This window comes from Silurus meridionalis, chromosome 13 (assembly GCF_014805685.1).
Source record: "Silurus meridionalis isolate SWU-2019-XX chromosome 13, ASM1480568v1, whole genome shotgun sequence".
Classification (NCBI taxonomy): domain Eukaryota; kingdom Metazoa; phylum Chordata; class Actinopteri; order Siluriformes; family Siluridae; genus Silurus; species Silurus meridionalis.
Genome location: NC_060896.1, coordinates 11,508,611 through 11,532,742, shown reverse-complemented (window position 1 = coordinate 11,532,742; position 24,132 = coordinate 11,508,611). Strand labels below are relative to the sequence as shown.

Sequence of the window (24,132 nt, the reverse complement as noted above, 5' to 3'; positions counted from 1 at the left end):
TGATGGAATTTATTTTCATGCTGACACCCTGGTTCACATTCACTGCTTAACATTGGGGGGTTTCTATTTAGTTTGGGTTCAAGACAATTTTCTGTTACTATTTTTCAATGGTCCTGAATTAATGTTCTGTCATGTTATAGGGTGAACGCTACAAAGGGGGTATGACATTTAAAATCCTGATGTATTGCAATTTTTTTGCTATAAATGTTACTACTTTCCTAAACCCAGTCTTACCACAGCTGCAGTATAAAACAGTATTTTCTCTCACTAAAGCCAAAGACCTGTCTCAATTCTTAATTGTCACTACTTGTCAGTCCTCTTTAACATACACAGACAAGCAGTCTGCGTTACCTGAATACTAACTAAATAGAACAGATTTCTTTTGTTTGGCCTTCCAGTGATACTTTAGGTTTAGCTCTCCTCTCAGATGATGATCTCAGTAATTACTGAAAGAGACACCAACTCTACAATCGACATGAAGAAAAATGAAAAATTGGTTTTTGCTGTGGTGAATGAGATTACCTACAAAGCTGTCTGGTATGAAGCTTTAATCCCCTACAATATGTACGGCTTTCTTTAAAAACAAAAAAGATGTGGGCGAGATCAAGATTTACAGAGAAACTCATCTTTCAACCCTTTAGGCAATTTGTGTTTGATGTATTGTGATCAGACTTAGTTAGAATGCATTGTCTCATGGGCGTTCAATTTCATTCATAAAAAACAGTAAGAATCTGAAGAATTAACAAATAACTAACAATCAAATATAGCATGTTATATATAATTCAGTGACAAAAAATTGTGGACACCTGACCATAAGATTTGTGTGTGGTGCTACATTTAGTCCTATTTGCTCATATAATATCCTTATTTCTTCCCCATCAAAAACATCCTATGCAAATGTGTGCCTCCACCTTTGTGGTAACAGTTTGGAGTCAGGTATCCCAATACTTTCGTCCATATAGTGTATGCCTCCTATATTTGTGGGCATATTATGCATATAGTTCAAATTCATCTTCTACTCTATTTAACCATTTAAGTGTATCATGAATTTCTATTGCTGTCAAAAAGAAATACAAACAAATATTGAAGTAATGAAGTAATGACTCTATGACACTAAAATCGAATGCCAGTGTCTTGAAAACACCAAAAGAGCGCTGAACCAAACGTCCCATCATTGCCAGTGCATCACATGTTCTATCACTTGCACATGTGCCTCATTTTACCCTGATTAGCACCAGTATATAATGTCTTGTGTAGATAACAATTTTGTTGTTGTGTTTGTGTGTCATCAGATGCATTTATATTCTAGATTTTGTTTGGCCTGTATCATTTGATCAAGTTTTTGTTCTTGACACTAACACTAAAAACAATATCAAATATAGAATTTAAATCTAATAATAAAAATAATTTCATTTCCAGTTCTTAAATGGTTTTAAGGAACTGATTTGTTTGGGTAACACAGAAGCATGTCTTGCCACAAGGTTTTACTTGTACCCAAAAATGTGCTGATTTTATGTAGTTGTTTCTTTTTGGTTCTTGAGTTATAATGGTATTTCATTTTACTATAGCAGCACAATATAAAAACAAAAGAAACCAAACTAGTAAAACATTAACTTAGGCTGAGTGTAAATTTTTGATGTGAGAAAATTACTACTTTGTAATTATTAAACTCCTTAAGGGAAACTTACCAAGGGCTATAAAAATTAGTTAATACAGAAATTGTGCACATCGATATCTACAGACTTAATTACTGCCTAGACATTTGTTAGCAGTGGGGAAAGTACTTTGGGCTTCAACACCATTGTTTATTCTAGAGTTCATTATATTTGCTGATTTCTTCCTGAACACAATGTAAAGACATAGAATTGTGCAGAAAGGTATTGTATTGTGTGTAGGTATTGTGTAGCATTTTTAACCCTTATCCAGAGCTACTTTAAAAAGTGCTTTAAAGTCTCTATAAATAAACATATCCTCATAATGGTTCACAAGGTCAGGGACTAGAAGTATTAAACACACACGTCAGTGCGAGATAAAAACATGTTGTTAAGTACTGAATAAAAAAGTAGGTCTTTACTCATCATTTTTAAGACACTAAGTGAAATCTAAAAGCCATGCACCCTTAACTAGGTTTTACTAGGATTCATATTTTCTAGCATAATAGGTACCAATTACTCCTTGATGCTTTCTGGACACCTCATTTGTGAAAGTTTCCAGTTCATCCTGAAAAAAAAAACCTTTTTTCATTTTCTTGCCTGTTTAATGGCTTGCTTCTCCATTGTTATTACAACGTGCTGTAGACTACCGTCTTCCTCTCAAGTATCTTCTTGGCTAGCATCCAATTTTGTGTTAAATCTGGTGCAAGAACCTTTGAGGTTTTTGCTTATACAGTATTGTACACCATGTTCTTTTAGCTTACAATACCCATTGACAGTATCTGGTGATCTGATTGCGAGTACAGAGCTTTTAACAGTTACCATTAACATTGTTTTTATTTCACTGTTTGCATTATTTTTAGGATAAAGTCCCTATATTTTTCATACTATTTGTCTTGATTTTGACTCATGTGTTCTGGTAATGGGAAAACAGTCCCCTAATGTAATTAGTGGACAAAATGTCCTTGCACAAAATGCAGAAGTGCGAGGCAAGAGGCTTAGCCATGCCATGTGCTGGGTGTGAGATTAGCATTGGGACTGTTCCTTCTCTGCCCATCAGTTTATGCTTCACCACTTAATCAGATGTCTGTGCAGTCATGTACTGAGTCACAGACATGCTGCTCAACATTTTGCAGACAGTGTGCTAAAGCAATTGTGCAAGGCCAGTAGCTCAGACGCACTAACAAGTATTGTTGAAATTAGTATTCTTAAGGAGAAGCATATAATTTATTTGGTGGATATCAATTAACCTTAGTGGTTAGCACGTTTGCCGTACTCTCAAGTTTGTGCGTTGTTTGCGGTACCTCCCTGCACTTCAGTGGTGTCATGTGGGTACTCGTTTCCTTTCCCCAGTCTAAAGAGGTGTTGCTGGTTGATTGACATTTCCAAATTGTTCATATTGTGTCTGATTGGTTGGCCAACTTCCATCCAGTGTCTCCGTGGTTACCCTGTGTACAGTATACAGTATAATAAATGGGTAGGTGGATGTCAGGCTAGTTCAGCATAACTTTGGTAATAACTTCCAAGAGGTGGTAGCTGATATTTTTATTTTATTAGTGATTGATGATTGGATAAGTTCTAGTGACTTTCAGAAAAGACTAATGGTGATATTTTTAATAAATTGTCCCATATCTAAATTTGATATTGTGCATGAAATACAGCGTTTGCCACTTGTATTTTCCGTGGAAAAGCTGGGAAATAAGAAGCTTATTGGGTAAAGCAGTTAAGTCAGAAATGTGAAAACAGTTTGTGTATGGGTGGCAGTCTGAATCTATTGTTTGTTTCTCAAACCAGTCGGTAGTTGCTAAGATTAGGAGTCATCCATTTTGTGCTCAGCAATATATTGAATTTCACCTCGCTTGCAGGATTTTTCTCTCAAAATCCCCATCTTCCTGTTCATTGGCCGTTTGCAACAAACACTGGTCAAGTTTAATACCTGTATATGGTAGAAAAATTCAGCTTCGGCGGTGTAGTCCAGTGGTGCTGTTTTTATTTATTTATTTACTTTCAAACATATATTCTGTGCCATTTCCCAGTAATTATATAGCATTCATACTTGAAGTGTAGAAGTACTAAACATGAGTTTATACATTTGATAGCTCACTCACTTTACCCAAAGTGGCATTTGATCTGCAAAAACTATAATCTTAGCTCACATCCAGCCAAGCTGAAGGGCCTTGTGCTATGATGCGAAACTGCTTTAAAAGCTTATCCTTCCCATAGTGCTAATGAAACTGTGGTTTTCCTTGGTCCCACAGATCCTTCCGCTGGAGCTCTAAACCAAAGTGACACTTACAGGCAGGGGTGAATGGCAGATGGAAAGAAACAGGTTCACCCCGGGAAAGGGAGACCTTTGAATAAGTAGATTGACAGGTCCAGCACTCAGACGAGATGGAAAAGGGCTTGTACCTCTTTTGTGCTGACGATGGTCAGGATTAGATCACGGTGACGCTGCTTTTTGACACTGTCAAGCATTTCACTGCATCTCTGCTGTGCTGGAAATGACAGCTGGCTCTATTTCCTGGAAATGTTGTTCTCTTTGTCCCAGGGGTGTTTGTTTTTATTTGGATGGCATGTTTGGATCAAACAGTGGCAGGAAAAAGCTGACAGTTGATAACTTTTGCAAAGTCGAGCTAAGCTCTTTGCTCTACAAGCAAACAATCTACACTTATTTTTGCTTCTAATAATGCGGATTAGGTTTTTTTTTAATTTAAAGCATTATTTAACGTGTTTCAATTATTTAAAATTATTAGTTAATATGGACAAACTGTGCACTTCAGCAATAATAGAGCCTAAGTGAAATTAACAAGTTCTAATATCAACAACAAAATAACTTGTTTGATTTAAAGAAATGAATAAAATACTTAACTGATGTTCATACAATTATTGAGTACAATGAATCCCAGAATGAAAAACATAAAACTACTGCTTAATAATCATGTTTGCAGTTGCTGTGGCAAAATTCAGGGTTAGTATATATAAAAGCTTCCAAAATTAAGACATACAACTGGATATGTATATTATAATTACACATTAAGTAGATATATTTTAAGTCTTGGCATGAATCAGAAGTCACTGCAGATAATTATTTTTTATTTAACAACTATTGTTTGACACATATGTTGAAATACTGTAGTTTTTTTTTAGAGAAGCATAGGTGTTCCATTTATTTATATGCGACAGACTAAGTAAAAGGTAAGAACACACAAGAATTGTACAGTGAATGACTGGTAGAAAGTTCTGTGGACAGATGATTCCAAATTTGACATGTTTTGCTCTAACAGACAAACTTATGTAAGACAGAGAACAGGAGAGAAGATGTTACCAGACATATGTTACCCTATATCTATCTACCATGCATGTATTGCAGCAGAATTAGAAATACAAAACCTACATAGCCACCATTTCATACTTCAACACCATGCAAATCCATCTAGACTTCGGGTACTTGGAACTAGCTTCACTTTACAAAACGATGACCCAAAGCATACTAGATGTATGCTTTGGGTCATCGTTTTGTAAAGTGAAGCTATCTTCTCTCATAAAATTGAAACATCTAAAATCACTAAAGTTGTATGTAAAGAGTAAGCAGTCACCTGGAGTGTTATGGTCTGCCCAGTCACTGCAACTAAATCCTACTGAACTGCTCTGGGATGAACTGGATCATAAAGTCATAAAGAAATATATATATATATATATATATATATATATATATATATATATATATATATATATATATATATATATATATATATTCAGTATATATAATTACAACCAGCCTAATATTATGTTAGTCCCCCTTCTGCTGCCAAAACAGCCCTGACCTGACTCCACTAGACTGGCACCAAGATGTTAGCAGCAGATCCTTTAAGTCCTGTAAGTTGTGAGCTGGGGCCTCCATGGTTTGGACCTGTTTGTCCAGCACATCCCACAGATGTTCGATTGGATGGAAATTTGGAGGCCAAGTCAACACCTTAAACTTGTTGTTGTGCTTCTCAAACCATTCCTGAACCATTTTTGTTTTGGGGCACCACAGATTATCCGTCTGAAAGAGGCCACCTTGAAAGGGTTTACATGGTCTACAACAGTGCTTAGGTAGGTAGTATGTGTGAAAGTAACATCAATATGGATAGCTGGACCTAAGGTAAGCGACCAGCAGAACATTGCCCACTGCGTCCATCGACTGCCTTCTTGCCAAAGTGCATCCTTGCAATATGCAACAAACTCTGGTGCACTGTGTATTCTGACACCTTTCCATTAGAACCAGTATTAAGTTCTTCAGCAATTTGAGTAGCTCGTCTGTTGGATCGGCCCACACGGGTCAGCCTTCACTCCCCACGTGCATTACCACTGTTCCTTCCTTGTACCAATTTTGATAGATACTGACCACTGCAGACCAGGAACATCCTATAAAAGCTACAGTTTTGGAGATGCTCTGACCCATTCATTTAGAAATCACAATTTGGTCCTCGTCAAACTCACTCAAATCCTTACGCGTTGCACATCAACTTTGAGGACAAAATGTTCACTTACTGCCTAATATATTTCACCCAATAACAGGTGCCATGATGAACAGATAATCTGTGTTATTCAATTACTAAGTGTGTTTCATGTCAACAAACGGAAGGGGTGTACACTATCCACAGTGCCTTTTGGTGGTGCCTTTGGGGTTTACCCCTTTGGAGCTTATCAGTCTAAACAAACATGTAACAGATGCATCAGAGTGCATCAGAGTGGTAATCTTTCAGTTTGTCCAGATCTCTCACTTCTTTGTCTCATGTTAATCATACACTCTAATGAATCAGATTGTAAACCAAAGCTTTCCTGCTAAAGCTGCCACTAACTGAATCATTCTTGTTTGTCATAATCTAGGCCACTAACTGAATGAACTATTACTCAGAACAACTGGTTCGTATAGTGGCTGGAATTTTCCTTCTATCCTAGTCAGTTCCATCTATTTCCATCTAAGAAACTTCTAGATGAACTAAAGTGAAGTAGATTATTATGTTTGAATTAGAAATAAAGGCAATAAGATGATAAGCATATTAAGCCTTGTTGTATAACTCTGGACCAGTAGGTGGCCCTGGCACTGAATGTATTCAATAACCTCACTTCATGAGCTTAAAGTTTTGTTTCAGTGCACAAAGTCATTGCTGCAATATAGCTTCACATCCTGTTTAATGATTTTACTGATAGATTTGTTTGCACTTGGGCAGACATTCAATTTAAAACAGTTAAAACAAACAACACAAAATTCAAGATGACAGAAAAATCTAATTAGATAAACGGTAATGTCATAACTCTTGAATCAGGGATCCAGGGATGCCTTTTAGATTTCTGATGCATGATTTAGAAGTAAACCTACTTCCAAATAAGGCAGAAATTTGCCTCAATGGTGGAAATAGAACTTTGAACAAGGGATGTGTTAATGCTTTCGATTGTTATCATTCATCTAGCAACAGGCATCTGATCCTCACACTGCAGAATAGTAAATCATGTCTGCTGTTCTCTCTTTCTCATAATAAATTCTCCTCTGGGATCAATTACCAGGGTTGAGGTTGTTATAAATGGAGCCGAGATAAGAATGTTTGTTTTGAAGCACAATTCAAGGTCACTGATGTGAAATGATGACTGTGCTAATGCCCAGTGAAGCAGTTATCAATTGGAATGTAAGAAGACTAACAAAATATCTGTAATGTAGTCTAAGTTAACATAAAAATATTGTATTGATATCAGTGCATTTAAATCCCTAAGGGTCACTCACTGGGCATATAGACACATTATAGATTGTAAAGTAGTGTATCTAAAAGAAAACGATTCAAGTAGCATTAGTTTAAAAAGGTTTTGTAATATCTGCTATGTAATTTAGTACCCTTGTATATAATTTGTCTGTGTGGTTCTTCATTTATTACATATACTGATGTAGTACTGACTGATAGAAGCATGAGCTTCATTCATAAAAAGGCAAATAGCTATAGAAAGGCTGGCAAGTGAATGATGAGTCATTTAAACTGAATTTAGATTAATAGACCTTGGTCAAATATAATTATTCATTTCAGTAAGTGTGTGTATGCTTGGCACTCAGCTCATTGTTTTTCATAGTGTAAGCGAGTGAGTTTGAGGGCATTGCTTTCTCAGCGCTCGACAACCTTATCAGTCTTATAGCCACCAAATAATATTTTTAAATCATAACATCCATTACCTAAACCCAGGGCTCTGGCACGAGCATTTAATTGCACAATTAAACTCCAGCAGTCTGGTATCTATTGAGCAATTAACCTTTGATAAACCAATTACTGTTTAGGGTTTTGACTGCAAAAGTCAGGTCCTGGAGGGCTTATGTTCTAGTTTAATAGGATGTGCTATAAAAATTGCCAGCATTTATTGTTTTTGTTTCAGGCGTATTGATCGCTTTGCTTACACAGAGCCATCTTGCAGTTTCCCTCCAAAAAATGGAAAACAAACATGCAATTAGTGAAAAATGGAGCGAAAAGTTTTGAGGGAGAGAAAACGAATAGCTGCCATTAAAGCTGGATGTGATGAATTATTCAAAAAGCATTTGAACATGTCTTTAAATGGTGCTTAGAAACACAAAGTGAGAACTCCATCTGCTTTTGATGTTTCAGGCACTACTGTGTGCACAGTAGATGTTGTTAATGGCGCCATCTTACTGAGCATCAAAGCTACATCCTCAGGTCTGAAATACAGGCTCAGACGCTGCCGATCTGCCATCCTTTATTGTGGCTGTAAAATAAGTATAAAACTGTCAGAAAGATTTATAACCTGTCTGGATGTTTACTATGCGCCCAATTACATCCAAGAAATTCTGTTGGGACCCTTTGTTTGATATCTGTAATTTTTGTAAGAGAGAATCATGTCGCTCAGCGTTGTCAAACCGCAGCCATCAACAGTGACACGTGATGTACCTGAGGTCATTGTTGACACATCACAGACACTCAGAGAGAGGTCATCCATCATCACTAATGTGGCTCACACAAACTGGACAGCGCCCAATCCCATTTGTCATCACCGACGCCATGCACATAAATTTGTCTTAGGCTGGTCTCCAGCAATATCATTTTGCTGCAGCCTGACAGCCTGTAAGCTTCCCGAATGCAATAATAGAGAATTGATTATATTCTTTATAGAGTGCAGTAGCCCCAAATGTGTTTTGTGTTCTTCCTCTCATCAACTGTAATGAAAAAGAAAAAAAACATTGACATAGTGGCTTGATAGATGTGCCTGCTGTTTAGAAGGATTTTTATAATTTCTAAATATTAAAACTTCTCAGTTTGAGGTGTTCAATTTCAAGTTTATTTCTATAGCGCTTTATTTCTGGGGCAACTGTGGCAAGGAAAAAGTCCATTAGATTTTATCAGGAAGAAACTTTGAGAGGGCCCAGACTCAAAAAGGAACCCATCCTTATTTGGGTGATATCAAGAGTGTAATTATAAATCATAAAAACAATACACGAGAGTGAGAAATTCTATGAGCAACTGAGTGTGTGATTTTTAATAATGTCCTTTCTACAGTCTTATACTGTCAGTTGAAGTTGTGGAACCAGGAGGTCTAGGAGGTGTAGAGATGAACCAAAATTAACTTCATCTGTAGGAGGGTACTGATATTTTGTTATAAAAATGTCTATATCATTTGAATGGCCATTTCAATTGTAGAATTTGCAAGTAGTTAAGACCTAGACTTAGTTTTACTGCACCACACCTTCACAATAGAGATGAATTGTGGGAGGATATAACCATCTATTTTTGCACTACAGCATGCAATGAATCAAATAGATGGTGGAAAAAGTATTTTCCTTGCAATGCCTCTTTCATATATTCGGAGTCTTGATTTCCTGCTCTTCCCTTGTTTGCTGTTAATGTCATAGCTAATAGGAGTGTTCAAAGGAAAACTACCCTCTCCACTCCCACCTGCTCCACAGTCATTACAGTGTAATAATACCAAATAATCCACATTATTTCATTTGGCTTCAGCATAAAATCAATGTAATAAAGCGAATGCAGACCATCCAGCATTATTTTCATGGAACGGGTTTATTGCCACCTTGATGATTTAATAAATCTGACCGCCACCCTGATTCTTGACAGTGACACTCAGTCATTTATAGAATTAACTCACAGGGTTAAGGAGGTCAGGTGGTGCGAGATCTGATGTTTGCCGATATCTCTTAGCTGTCACACACCCAGGAGAGAGAAAAGCATTTGTCAAGAATGACAAACTTATGACATGAACAAACGGGTTCTATAATTCACCCTTATTCATTTTTAATGTATCCACAAAATAAACTGAGAAAGTTATTCTTGGTTTAAGGACTGAACAATGGGTTCAAATGGAGTGGAGAATAACATATAGTGTGGAGGTAAGCAAGAAACATAAAAAAAAAAGAAAGAAAGAAAACCTAAGATTCCAGGATAGTATACCAAATACTAATTCTTTTTAATTCTCATATTAAAAATACAATCTCCCAATATTGGTTTCTTATTTAGGTTAGGTTCCCTGGTGGTCTAGTGGTTAGGACGCGGCGCTCTCACCGCTGCAGCCCGGGTTCGATCCCCGGTCAGGGAACCAACCCCAGCCACTCTTAGTGCCGGTCCCAAGCCTGGATAAATGGGGAGGGTTGCGTTAGGAAGGGTATCCAGCGTAAAAGCATGTGCCAAATCAAACATGCGGCTGATCCGCTGTGGCGACCCCTAATGGGAGAAGCCGAAAGAAAGCCTGGTGGTCTAGTGGTTAGAATGCGGCACTCTCACTGCTGTGGCCCGGGTTCGATCCCCGGTCAGGGAACCAACCCCAGCCACTCTTAGTGCCAGTCCCAAGCCCGGATAAATGGGGAGGGTTGCGTTAGGAAGGGTATCCAGCGTAAAAACATGTGCCAAATCAAACATGCGGCTGATCCACTGTGGCGACCCCTGAAAGAAAGTATTTAGGTTCAGTTGTAAATAAAAAAAATTGTGATCTAACATCGAGTCACTGAGATCTTATTTAGTGCAGTTAAGTAATAGGACACAACATGATGTAAAGATCAATTAAGTGTAAAAGTAGATTTATTCCTCCAGTACCATAGCCAACACTTTTCCACAATCACATACATTTTTATGTTTAATGTTGCAGAATGTCCATGAAAAATGTTCTTGTTATTGCTTAAATATCTATACAGGGTTGTTACCTCCCAAACCACTTGTTTTTTCTCTCTCTTAAATTCAGTAAGACAAATAAATGCAGTGTTCTGTTACAGAGAAATCACAAACCTCTCTTTCTGATAGTGTCACATCCCTCTCCTCCACCACCAAACCACATTTCAGTTCTCTCCATTCTCCAGCCACTATCCTACATCATTCATGCTCATCTGCCAACTGATCACGTCCATCCCTCTATTTTCATTCATTAAGTCTGTTTATATATTACACTATCTTCAAGAGGTTTTGTAAGCTCTTTTCATCTGGTTTTAATGCTTTCTTATACTCTCATGACTTTGCTCTGGGTTACACTCTTTATTAATGATTTTTTGGTTATGACTTTTTTCTTCCTGACCCCAATTGTGTTTGCTGATTTGGGTTTAATATTAAAAGGACCATATTCACTATAACTGCAGCTCCTCCAGCTCAGTTTGTGCCTTGAAAACTCCCATTTTAGAAAATGGGCAATTATTGCTTCATATTTGAGGCTGACCCTGGAGACTCCTTCCATATCACCATATTATGGTCCCTGTGGTAGTTGTTACTGCAGAAAAGGTAACCTGTCCGAACAAGCATAATAATATATGATTTTCAGTCAAAACTGCAGATTTGGGCATTCAAATGCGTTGCGGTGTAACAGTTTATTACATGTTGCAACATAATGATTTTGCAATAATGTGTAGGGCATATTAATTATATGCTAGTTTTGAAGAAATGATAAAGGCCTTATAGTCTGGCATTATACTGTGGCATACTGTACACCAGTATATGTCTATTTTAATCTCTAAATATGTTTGTGGAGAACTCCGTGGTTTCAGAGAAGAGAAAATTTTAGGCAGGTGTGAAGGCTATTATTTATTTTTTTGCCACATTCACTTTTCAGTAAAGCACAAACAAGTACATGCACAGCTCTATGTGACTCACTCTCTCTTCTAAGGCTTACACCTTTTCACTTTTATCCCAGTCCATTGCTCAGAGAACACTTGTTACCTATATTCAGCACAGGTATGTGATCCTTACCACTCACCTCTCCTCCAACTCCGCCCTCCATTCACAAACTCCATCCACAATACTATAATGTATAGATTATCCACAGCCTATATTTTACCTGTGAGGAACTTGGAGGTGTTAAAATGACTGATTAAATGTCTTCCATTCTCCAATTCCAACTAATTTGCACTCACACCTGAGCTCACACGCCTTTCCTTCGTGAGGATTCTCAAGCTTGTGAAAGGATTTTGTGTGTGAAATGGATTTTTAATACTTGTGCTGCTATGAAGTATAATGGAATGGTCTGGGTCACCAAGACATAGATTGTTATAGAGAAAAGAATATGAACGTAATAAAGTACATGCTGGTTTGCTTTAGAAATTCTGACATACTAATTTAGTGTTATTGTGAATTTTTGACTTTCACCATTCTGCCACTGAGCTGCTGAAAGCTAATACTCACCGTCTTCATGATCTGTCTGGCTGAGCTGCTTAGAGAATGAAACTCTGTGGTGTTTGGATTTAGCATGTCCTGTTTGGTCAGAAACTCATTATGGACCACCATCTGCACATGATGAACACGGTCCAACTTCTCATCATCTCCCACACTCTAAAACAAGAAACAGAGATGGAGAGATCAGACTTAGCCAGCTTTAAAATAAGTCTCTGCATGCAGCTACCAGAAATGTTTTTTAGACTTATTTAAAAATTTAAAATTTAAAATTTATTTAAAAATAATAGTAATGCTTTTTTTTTCTGTAAATGTCATTTGCAGATATTTTAAATAAAGTGCAGAATGCTAAGGGGGGAATTAGAAAAAGTTACAGATAGGGGTATTACTTTTTAGTATGTTATTACCTGTATTGTTAAAGAGAATTGACACCCCATTTTCTCAATTCTCATCTGACTATAGTAGCAGTTTTTGCCTATACAGTTAACTTTGTGTTGCATGTCTGGATCTGTGTTAGATTAAGGACTAACTGAGCATAGTGGAGGATTTCCCACAGCAGATGAGCAAGATTTGGGTTTGGGAAGCTGAATCTTGTGCAGCAATCTCTCTGAGAATTACAGGCAGCACTCTGCCTTGCCCTTCTTGGGTTTGTGTGCAGATATAAGCCAAAAAAAACAATGGAAAATTGTAGTTGGGCTTTGTATTTATTGAGGAGGTAACCGAATATGAATAAATACATTGTTTCTAATTAACAGACTTGTTTAAAACAGATGAAAAAAAAAACAAATACAGTTAAGACCAAATGTCTACATACACCCAGAGTAAACAAATGATGTCTCACTGTTTCACAACTCCACACATTTCAAGTTATTATTCATTTCTTTGGAAAGTCAGTTTTGGCATCTACATTGTTCCGTTTAGAGATTGTTTACATTAATCAGTTAGAGACAGATTAATTTAGGCTTTAATTCGCTATATTGGATTTTTCATGGGTCCAAAGTTCGGTTGTTACTTTAAACAATCTTTCAAAAAATTTATGAAATGAATGTTTTGAAGCTAATTTACAGTGAACCGGTGGCTATAAAACTGCCTACTACTTTTAAACTCAGTTATTTTTAGCCTTTGGTAACATGAAAAAAATCTAAGAAATTCAGACACAACCACAGAGAGGGAGAGAAGGGACCTCCATAAATCAAGTTCCTCCACTGGAGCAATTTCCATACAAGCAAATAAAACAAATAAAAAAAGGACCTCACAAACACCACATTATTGAGGAGCTAGGCAACAATTAACTCCTCACAATAAACAAGATCTGATCTAGAGGTTTTAATTGAACCCCAATACAAGAAAAGGAGCTAATGAAGGAGTTGGTGACATAATTAAATGAGGACTTTTTAGAAATACAAAAGCAAAGCCTCAAGACAGCAAGACAGTTCAAACTTGGTCAGTCACAACAGGGCTTCCTGCAGGACAGTGATCCTTTAGAGTTTTAAACAAGGGCCACGCTGTTTATACATTAAAAACACCAGAGGGTCACAGGACACCACTTTAAGAACTGGATTTTCAAATTCAGTTTTGAATCCAAAATCTTCCAGTTTAACCTCATCAGATAAGGAGAAATTCCAAGAATAAACAGATTGTGGTAGATAAGATCACTCTTATTCAAAAGCAAAACATTGATAAGGCAGTTCAGTTCGAAAATGCATGCTTTGACAAGACAACTCTGACAACAATTATTAATTTTCATTGGGGAAAAAATCTGATGCATCATAATAAATAAACAAAATACCACAGAAAAGCTTTATTCAGATTGTCTTTGTCACCAGTTTTATCCATTTACAGTTACACATAGTTCTAAATAGTTTGTTTCCACACAATCCTCTCTTTTTTCTCTTTCGAAAAACAGACTTTAATAAGGCAAGCTTATAATGTTTCCCAGAAACCACAAAGCCCATTGCCTTGAAGACTTTCCCATGTCAGACATCTTCCTGCAGCTTTACTTTTCAAAAAGCATCTCCTCACAAAAGAAAAACATCAGCAATTTTACTTTTTAGTCTGTGTATGAGTGTCTGCCATATAAACCTTTGGGTTTGCTGTTACTATAGAAACAATGGCGCATTTAAACTAGATTATTATTCGTTTTTCTGTTACTGAAAAATAAACACTTTGTGAGCATTTAGAATTTATTTGTTGTTACTGTGAAACATTTTTTTACTTTGTAGTATTTGTAGCAAGCTTCACAATATACTAGTAAACTTCAGGTGATCAGCAATGTCGTTCCAACCATACGATTGAGCTGGGCTTCAGGGTTTGACTTCAGTGGAACTGAATGGCTATGCTTACATACTTTCAGTAGGATTAGATGGCTGTGCTTACTTGTGTTTATTAGTCTTAAGGCACATGGCAATGGACTGGATTTCTTGTGCCTTCAACTTCCTGTCTCATTTGCATATATTTATGAACAACAACTTAAGCATAATGTCTGATTAATTTTTACAGATTATATATAAAAGAGGTTTTCCACACATCAAATCAATCTGTGCATGTGTGTGTGTGTGTGTGTGAGAGCTGCTATTCGCTATTGCATGCTAAGAGACCTAAAGTGGATCAATGTCTATCCCTCTGTATGCCTGAAGCTGTTAGATGCAAATCTAAATTAATGTCTTAGGCGATTTACAAAGAAGAAAAAGGAAAATGAATCGCTTCAGATGTCAGGCATCACACAGCCAAAAAAAAAAATTTTATAAATTAAATTAGCTAAGTGCGGAATGACATTTGATCTAATCAAATCTATTAAAGTCAGGGAGGTCAGGTCAAAAAGAAAGGGCAAGCTTCTAGTTAACGACGATTAGCGGGGACGGCTTAAATGTCTATAAGGAGGAGGAAAAATGTCATTTGAAGAATAAAAAGCCAGATAATGTGCCACTGTTCACCTCCAAGCCAGCAGACTGTGCACACTGAATCCAAATCGTAAAAATCTTACAATACTTAATTTTACTCAGAAATGGACCACGTTTTTTTATTTTATTTTTTAAATTTTGTGGTGGATAAAAAATTGTCAGTAAAGAAATACACGGGGGGAGGGGGTTCACTAATATTTGCTTTTTTTTTGCTTGTACATCCTGTTATCCTCTCTTCTCTAACTGGCATAATACTGTGCTGCATCGCAGGTTTCAATTCGGCTTTTATTTTATCCAACTAATCTACACCCTGGGAGATGCTAGGAGTGTGTGTGTGTGTGTGTGTGTGTGTGTGTGTGTGTGTGTGTGTGTGTGTGTGTGTGTGTGTGTGTGTGTGTGTGCATGTGCACACTACGTGTGCTTTTGAATAGATCATTGATTAAGTGTTAATGTTTCAGGCGCTCATTAATCGGATATGCTATGCAAACCGACACCCACATTAAAAAGCTGAGCGTAGAGAGAAGGGGATGTATTATATGGGGTGTTGGACCCATTCATCCTTGTCCCCTTGGAAAGGCCTTCATGCATGTTATTGTCTTCTATTTTAAGTGTCCTCCCGCTGAGTAGCACCAGGAGCGAGATGAGCCGAAGTTTTTTTTTACTGTCTGTCTCCCGTCGTGCCGACAGCAAGGTGTGAGTGACACGCAGATTCAGTTGTCCATCCAGGAGAGAAAAAAAGAGAATAGCTTCTCTAATCCACACACAAACACTGTCAGAAGAATCCCGGGTGGTTCTCTGAAATGCCAAAATTGTCTCAAGTTATGGCTGTTTACTTGTTCACAGTGAAATGACATTCAAACTAATGACACCTTTTACGGTTCGCAGTTTGTTAGCCTAATGTTGGAGAAAAACAAGCTTGCATAACAGGGCTAGAGTTTCTTTCTATTTTTAATATATTGCTTGATATTAAGTAGATGGCTGGGTATTATTCATTGAATTATGAACTTGATTAACCCCATGAGAGGTCAAAGCCTTTATTTATTATCTTCCATATCTTATGTGCACACTCATACCTTTTCACTAATTGGACAGTCGTTCCGAATGAAGCTAAATGATTTATCATTGACCATTTTAAACCTGCTCTATTTTTACTTGCCCTTAGATCACTGTCATGTGGGGTGCTAAATGAGAATAACTATCCTGGTCATACTAAAGGACTAAAGGACTCTGTGTGTGTGTGTGTACTTTGTTAGATAAATGCCACTGTAATGATGCAAATACTGATAACACTTTACTTGCTTTGTACACTATAGACGCTCTACAGTCAACAAGCCATCTGTAGAATATCAGCAATCGGTCAGATGACTATCATCCTTCAGCTTATGAACTTTTGTATATTTTTTTTATAACCGTAGTAATTTTTATAATTTGTGTTAGATTTGATGCTAATCTATACACGCAACTGAATATCAACTTTCTTATACTAATGTATAACTCTTAATGTACAGTAGATACACTAGTACATTTTATGGTATGTTTATCAAAGACAGAGAAACATCATTTGACATATTGATAGTAATAGGTTGTCTCATGTCAGAATCTCAGTCTTCAGATTCTAAAGTGTATAATTCTTTTCATGATGTACTGTATTTTCTTTTTTTTTTGTCAGCGATAGCAAAATCTAAAGTAGGTAATATTACTCGCTGCCATTGTTTAGGAACTACGTAAGGACTCAACTCACATATACATTTGTTTATCTGTTCATCAGTACTATCATCTGAAATAGTTTATGCTCCATTTAATAGTAATTTGTTTGCATATTATTATTGTTTTACTAGATTTTAGCCAAGTAACTTAATGGAAGAAGTGTAGTGGTATAAATGGAATTGAATTAAATTGAGTTGAATGGAATTAAATAGTGGTATAAAGGTTTGGTTTTTTTCATGCCAATTTTCACATATATACGTACCTTGAGATGAACAGAAAAGTTACACACTCATTTTCGATTACTATATATTAAAATTGTGGTGATAATGTGTGTAACCTGGAGTTGCCGTTTAAAGGATTAAACCAGACTTAGCTGGATATTTATCCTTTGTTGGATGTTCTTTGTGAAAAATCTCATCGTTAAAAATCACTTTGTGTCATGAATCACTGTGACAATGCATGACCACTCCCTCTCACTCCTCAGCTGAGTGCTTTTCTGAAAGAAAGATAGAGGTCATTTGGACTCGTACTGAACATGATGGGACAATACTGGCTGAAACATTTGCCGTCTAGACCAGAAATAAAGCAAAAGAAATAAAGTGACATGACAAAGTCACCGTTCTGCTTTCAGTGCAAAGGAAAGCGGTCTGTCAGAAATAAACGCATTCAGTCATTAGATTTGTGTAAGGCTTAAATGCTGACTTTATGTTAGAGTTGTATGCCTCAGGCGCTGAGTGGCAGGACTCCTGTCAGGGGGCTGTACATTTACATGTTGATGGCTGGAGCAACTTAGTCATCAATCTGCCTTAGATTGGCAATCACGTTCCACTGAGATTATGCAACCTGCTGCTGATGCATGTGGCAATTGACTCACCAGCTCCTGCTCCAAATGAGCCCCCCCACCTTCCTCCCAACAGCTCCCACTCCTCATTGAAACCCCTCCCCCCAACTTAATTGCCCTTCTGGAACAAGGCCGTCTGATAATCTGTTTACTTTATTATTTCCAGCAGCAAACTATTCATTGCGGTTTGCCCACCTTCCCACACCGGTTTTCATGCAAATGAGGCATTACAATGATGATAAAATCTTTATTGTGTTATACACAAGCCCCTGTATAGCACATTTTTCATGTACCAGTCTTACAACCATATAACATATAGTATATTAATGGAATCTGCAAGCTTTTATTTTCCCTGATCACACATTAATGTTTTACATTCCTTTTTGAATTTTACAGACCTGTTAAAGAGGCATAAAGAGATATAAACACACGTAATATACATATGATGCTCACCACATTCCAAATATATTGGCAAATACATGTGGATAAATAGGCAGACAAATAAATAGGAATAAAACATTAGGATAAATAAACATTATATAACATTTTGTGTTGAGTTAAGTTTGGTTTGTATTATTTCAGACAAGTAATTTACAGCACCCATGTGTTCTTTATTCGAACTCTGCTAAATCTTTGGAGTTCGTTAGGTGAGCTGGAGGAACAGGATGGAAATGTGTTGTGACTGACAGGCAGTTTGAGAGCAATCAGTCCCAAGTAAAAGCATCCACCTCCCGCTGACGCCTCCTCATGATTTCCTCCAGCTCCGAGTTTCCATAGCCCCTCTGAAAAATAGGAAATGAACAGAGTTAACCAAGCAGGTCTATGAAATGCAAAAATATTTTAAACACACAGTAGTGTGTGCATCATAACATTTGGTGATATTAATGTAGCTGTAACATGAAGCTGCTGTAATCTTCTGAGCAACTGACCTCTATCTGTGCTTTCTGAACACTGATCTGGCTGTAGACTCGAGAGCCCTCGTCACCACACACGGCCTTTACTTCATCCTTACTCAGAGAAAAGAGCTGAGCTCCTGTCAGGATGCCCAGACAGTCCACTACCCTGATCCAACACATAGAAAAGCTATTTCAAAGTCGATCTGTTCCTAATGGGCCATGTTCATACTAAAATTACATTCACATATATTTATATAAAGACTAAAGGTTAGTGCACCCCTAGTCATAAATAACATTGTATGATGGGTAAGGTGCCAAAAACAGAGATGTTCCTTGGTTTGGGGGTTTCTTGGAAATACTGTATGTTATGGTGCTGGGCCAGTGCAAAAATATCTTTTTACAAGTTGTTAAGTACACATTCCCCAGCATTCATTTTGAACATCTTTAGCATTCAACAATGTGGCATCCTTTAACATATAAAGTATTGGCAATTAAATAGCTGTAAAGCCTCTGTTACACCACCCATTTTAGCCATTTTATAATAATGAAGTAAGAACATTCATGTATATCTACAGTGCCCATTAGTAATATTGGTAAATATGAGTAAGCTTAAAATGGAACATGGTGGGATCTTTCAGTAGATTCAATAACCAACAAAAAATGGTTTACTGGCCACATAATCAAAGTCTAGTCATGGCCATTTCTGTCCCCTGACATAGAAAACCTCTGGGGTGAACTAATGAGGAGACTCCACAGTAATTGTGGCACATATATATTTAAGTTTTTTAAAATCAGATTTTGTTGTGTTTGCAATTATTTGCTATCCATGAGATTATTTTTGTGATTTTCTTAAATAAATGATCAATGGTATTAACAATAGAGCAAATGTTTCACATATTTACCATGGGTACAAAATTAATGAAGAGAACTGTTTAATAAGGTTCACTTAACCATTCTCATGAAGAATTAAATGTTTTATATAAATTGCTCTGTTTTGCTAAATTATGCACTGTAATTTGTTACATTATTAAGAAGTAGCAGTATTCTACCCCATACTGATCATTATTCTTTAAGACTCTAGGTCATGCTAGCCCATGTCTCGAATTACGATATTTTCAAGTTACGATGGTGTCCACAGAACGCATCTCCATCGTAACTCGGGGACTAGCTGTACTTTGACGCTACCGTCATAAAAATACCCCTTCCGTGAAACATTATGTACTGTAATACACGGCTTATGTCATCAGTCTGTGTCACTTGCATTAATGTTCCAGCATCGTTGTGCTGCTATAAAAGCACTGCATATAACGCTTGTACTATGTTTTTATTTTATGTGAAACTCCAACACTTTGTTGCCACCATCTTTCATGGTTTTGTCAACGTGTTATTTGATTTCCTCTGAGGTGCTCGGCTGGCTGTTTTTTTTTATTCTTTAGTAAGTGGGAAATGGAGATTGCAGAGGAAAAGCAATGACCACCCAGCATATGGGACAGCTATTTAAGAACATTTAACCTATATAGCCTATTTTACTTGTTTCTTTCCCCAGAAAGAAAAGAGCAAACTTTGATCTTTTGTTTTCTAATGACTACATATTTATGTATTGCAGTAGAGTTCAGTTCGCCTCAGTTAACCTATTATTTCAGTCTATGTCACTGTGAGTCCTGTTTTTGTATTAGTGTAACTTGTTTTCTAATTAATTAGAAAATTAATTAGGTTACATAATCTTTTTTTTTCTTCAATTGTCATGTACATTTTGCTTTTCCAAATTGCAAGTGATAACTGCAAGTAATTACATTCTGTTTAATCATCTACATCTATTATTGCAGAAATGTTAATGGCTTAAAAAAAATGACTTGTATTAAAGGGTGATCTAGACACAATTGAAAAACCTCTGCACCAAGAATTGTACTCAAGTAAAAACCTGAAAACTACACACGCCATTTTAATAATCTTAATAGGCCGCAAAAAACAGCACCACTACCCTGACCACTGTTAAGCTGTTACGGAATGTTTTAACTCTGAGGGCCCAACTGCAAAGTCATCAACAAACAGATGGGAGCTCACGGCCTGGAGAAGCCCTTGGCATTGAGCCAGCCTCGAATCTCAAATGGCTGAGAGTCATAAGTGATAGGCAGTGTTTGGATGGGGTGTTCCACCCGGAAGTTGCGAGCAGGAGGTTGAGCTTTGCTGTCCGTAATCCTCTTCAAGAGCTCATCGTTCATCTCCTTCTGCTGACTTCGGCCTAAAAAGACAAGTCAAAGGAAGAGAATAAGAAAAGATTGTGTGCCGCAATGCAAAAGAGAGAAACAATGAGTTCTTGGCATGCAATCTACGCTTATACACGCTCGCCTTGCTGCATTTCTCTGCCTGACTCACTCATCTCTGTATCTCACACCCACTACACAGCACGAATAAGAGTAGCTACGCACTGTCTTTATCCCGCGAGGATTTATTCATCTCCACATTCTCAGCGTGATTTATCAAGGCAGGTGGAGAAGTAGCTTTGTAAGGATTCGCAGCCTGAAATGAGGAAAAAAAAAATGTGTGAGCAAGTGGGCGAGCTGGAAAAAAGAAAGTAAGACTATACCTGCCACATGGAGGTGACTGTGTGTTTGCAAAGCTTTAATAATGAAGGCAAAGGCCAGTAGATGTGGAGGTTCACCTGGCTGTTGAAGAACACAGCACGGTTGTACTGCGGTTCTCCTGCTTTTAGCTCCTCCAGCACATTGCAGGGCACATAACCCGTGTGAGCGTTGCGGTTCCTCACCAACCACCACTGCTTTTCACTGTCCAGTACCTGGAGTGTGTGCACACACACTCACACACACACACTCACAATGCACCGCCTTCCTGCTTTATGCTGTTCTTTTATTTACGTATGACATTCAAGAAAGCAGTCTGCATTAAATTTCCAATTGCAGACTAATTAGTTTTGCTAAATCTGTTTTGTGTACTGCACCTAGCTGTAATTTAACTCGTATGTATTTTCTTATGGTCAAATTTTTTTTTTTTTTGTGAAAGTAATATCCATGTACATATAAAATATGGATCATTTTTATGAAAGAAAATTATAAACATTTGGAGAGCTGATTATTCTCAGGCCTTTTACTTAGCGACGAGAATGAAGCAAATGTAAAATCTATGTAAAAAGTGTTATAATTAGTCAGGTAATAGAAACATCAATCATCTATATCTCTTGCTTACTTATCAGACATGCACATATCAAATGGTCAACAATTCCACACCATTTGTAGATTCTGACACAGACTGTCATGAAATCAATCTTTAGAATATTCTAGCCCTTGACTTTAAATTAATTCTATTTAATTAAATGAAATTTTATATATCGCTATTAACAATGAACATTTACAAAGCAGAGCAGTCACAAATCGACTTTACAGACATTAGAATAAAACTTCCCAGGATGACTTTTTCTTTTCTGAGACTCAAAAGGAAAAACATATCTTCATCTGAGTGACATCAGATATTGAAAAAATAAATCATTACTCTTTCACAAATGTTTACTATAGAATATCAGGGCCATATTTGATTTTAGTAGAGTTTTAGCTTTAGGACTGTAATATCAAAGTAACGATATTCACTGTATAATGAATAAGACTTGATCATAATCTTTCGCAAGTGCAGTCATTAGGCTGTCCAAGTGAGAACGTGCCCTAAAATATTTTCAACTCTAAATACTATGTTCAATGACACCATAGAACATTCCAGACCTGAATCTATATTTAATTGCATCTCATAGAATACCCAAGACCTGAGTCCAATGTAACAACAGCCAATGAACAGAACAGTCTAAACTCTGAATCCAGTATAAAACCAACTAATAGAAAATTCTTGACCCTGATCTTAGCATATCAACAACACTTTGATATAATGACTTCATCTTTAGTCGATAAAATCCCCTCAACCTCTCAGTTCCTATTCTGTTTATTTTTATGTTTTCACCACATCTTTTCTCTTTTTTCAGTATCATCCATACCTCCAACACCTCATCCTTTTGCACGGTTAGTTCATTGGGATTGCGTGCCACAAAGTCGTAGCGGATCTTCACACATTTTGGTTCTGTGTTAGACCTGCGTAATGAAAACACAAATGTAAAGAGTGATACAGTAGATGCTGCAGCAGATGTAGCAGGAATTAGCTTGTTTTTTTAGATCTTCCACAGTATTTAAGACTTAAAAGTATGTGTTGTTCAATAATAAGTGGAAAATTGTATGCATGGGGAAATTTCTGTGGTATATGATGAATGAATGTGTTAAGTGATGTTATTGGAATATAATCAACTTCAGGGAGGTAACAGCAACATTGCATCACTTTGCTGCATGGCTTTCATATAATAGCAAAGCCTATTTCCTTACATAATCTCTTTACAGCATTGCATCCTAAAAATATGCAAAAAAGTAAACCATGAATGAATATGAATGAATAATGGATTAATGGGACTCTTAGGATAAACAGCGGATGATCTCTTTGTCTCTCGCTCTGTGTGTGTGTTTGTTTTCATGTGTGTATATTCGCTTTAGATGAGCAAATACAGCAGGTGCCTTGTATTGCCAGGTAATAATCCAGAAATTTAGCCGCTACTTTTCAGATAACAAATTGCCTTTGACAAAACTTTCTCAATTGCATCATTCTGTACCATTGTCTTTAAAGTTTGTATGCACACGGTAATTTGAGATGAGTTTTATTTACTTACCCTAATGCTTAGTGCTCTTATTGGAAAATAAGAAGATTTATCACAACAGTAGTACAGATGAATTTTGGTTACACTTTAAATTGAAAATGAAATATGTGTCTCTATAGATCCTGCTGATCATAAGCACTTTGTAATACGATGTAAGCCTGCAAGGGAATGTGAAAAGGATTGCAAGTATGCTACATGAGAAAGAGTGGATTTCAAGTATTATAACAAGCAACTTACGACTCGAACATCCTTAATCAGAAGAGCCAGCGCTTGCTTTGCTGTGAGCCCCTGCACCCTCTTTCTCAGTGGAAGGAGATTAAGTCGATGTGCCGCAGCCTGCACATGCAGTGTAGTCCATGAATATTTTAGTAGGCCTGCATAAAGCGTGGAGAACTTTAAACTCGACACACTGGTCCCCATGCATCTTTAATGTGCACACCTCCTCCCGTCTTTTTGTCCAGAAGCAAGGGGAAGAGGATAAGCACTGCCTCCAGTGTCCGGCCTCTGTCAGGCTGTCTATTTCTCTGTCTATAAATAAATTAGGAGCGTGAACACGGGAAACCAGCAAGCTTTTCCACTACGCACAGATTCTTTTTTGGTTGCTATAGTAGTTTTTATAACAGCTCTAGATGTGCAAATAATTATATCAGCTTCTTAGCACTATATGTTACGGCCCTGTATTGTGCACACACAAACTCGTACACAAACTTAAAAACATAAACGTTCATATACACATACGCAGATACATATTCTACTTTCTAACAACTCACATACAACAAATGTTTTTGTAGTAATTAAAA

General features: G+C 37.0%; 2 protein-coding genes across 5 annotated transcripts in view; one reads left to right on the top strand and one right to left on the bottom strand.

Moving 5' to 3' along the window:
• The window catches only part of mgat4c (mgat4 family member C), a 132,663-nt gene that overhangs the window by 77,202 nt on the left and 31,329 nt on the right, over nucleotides 1–24,132 (top strand). The gene's annotated exons all lie outside the window — the stretch shown is intronic.
• eps8b (epidermal growth factor receptor pathway substrate 8b) lies at nucleotides 18,051–23,701 on the bottom strand. The gene is made up of 7 exons (XM_046863834.1): nucleotides 23,570–23,701; nucleotides 22,628–22,721; nucleotides 21,293–21,427; nucleotides 21,060–21,150; nucleotides 20,695–20,872; nucleotides 18,664–18,796; nucleotides 18,051–18,516 (listed from the first exon to the last, which is right to left on the bottom strand). The coding sequence occupies exons 1-7, from the start codon at nucleotides 23,578–23,580 to the stop codon at nucleotides 18,439–18,441; spliced, it is 720 nt and encodes a 239-aa protein (XP_046719790.1). The 5' UTR covers nucleotides 23,581–23,701; the 3' UTR covers nucleotides 18,051–18,438.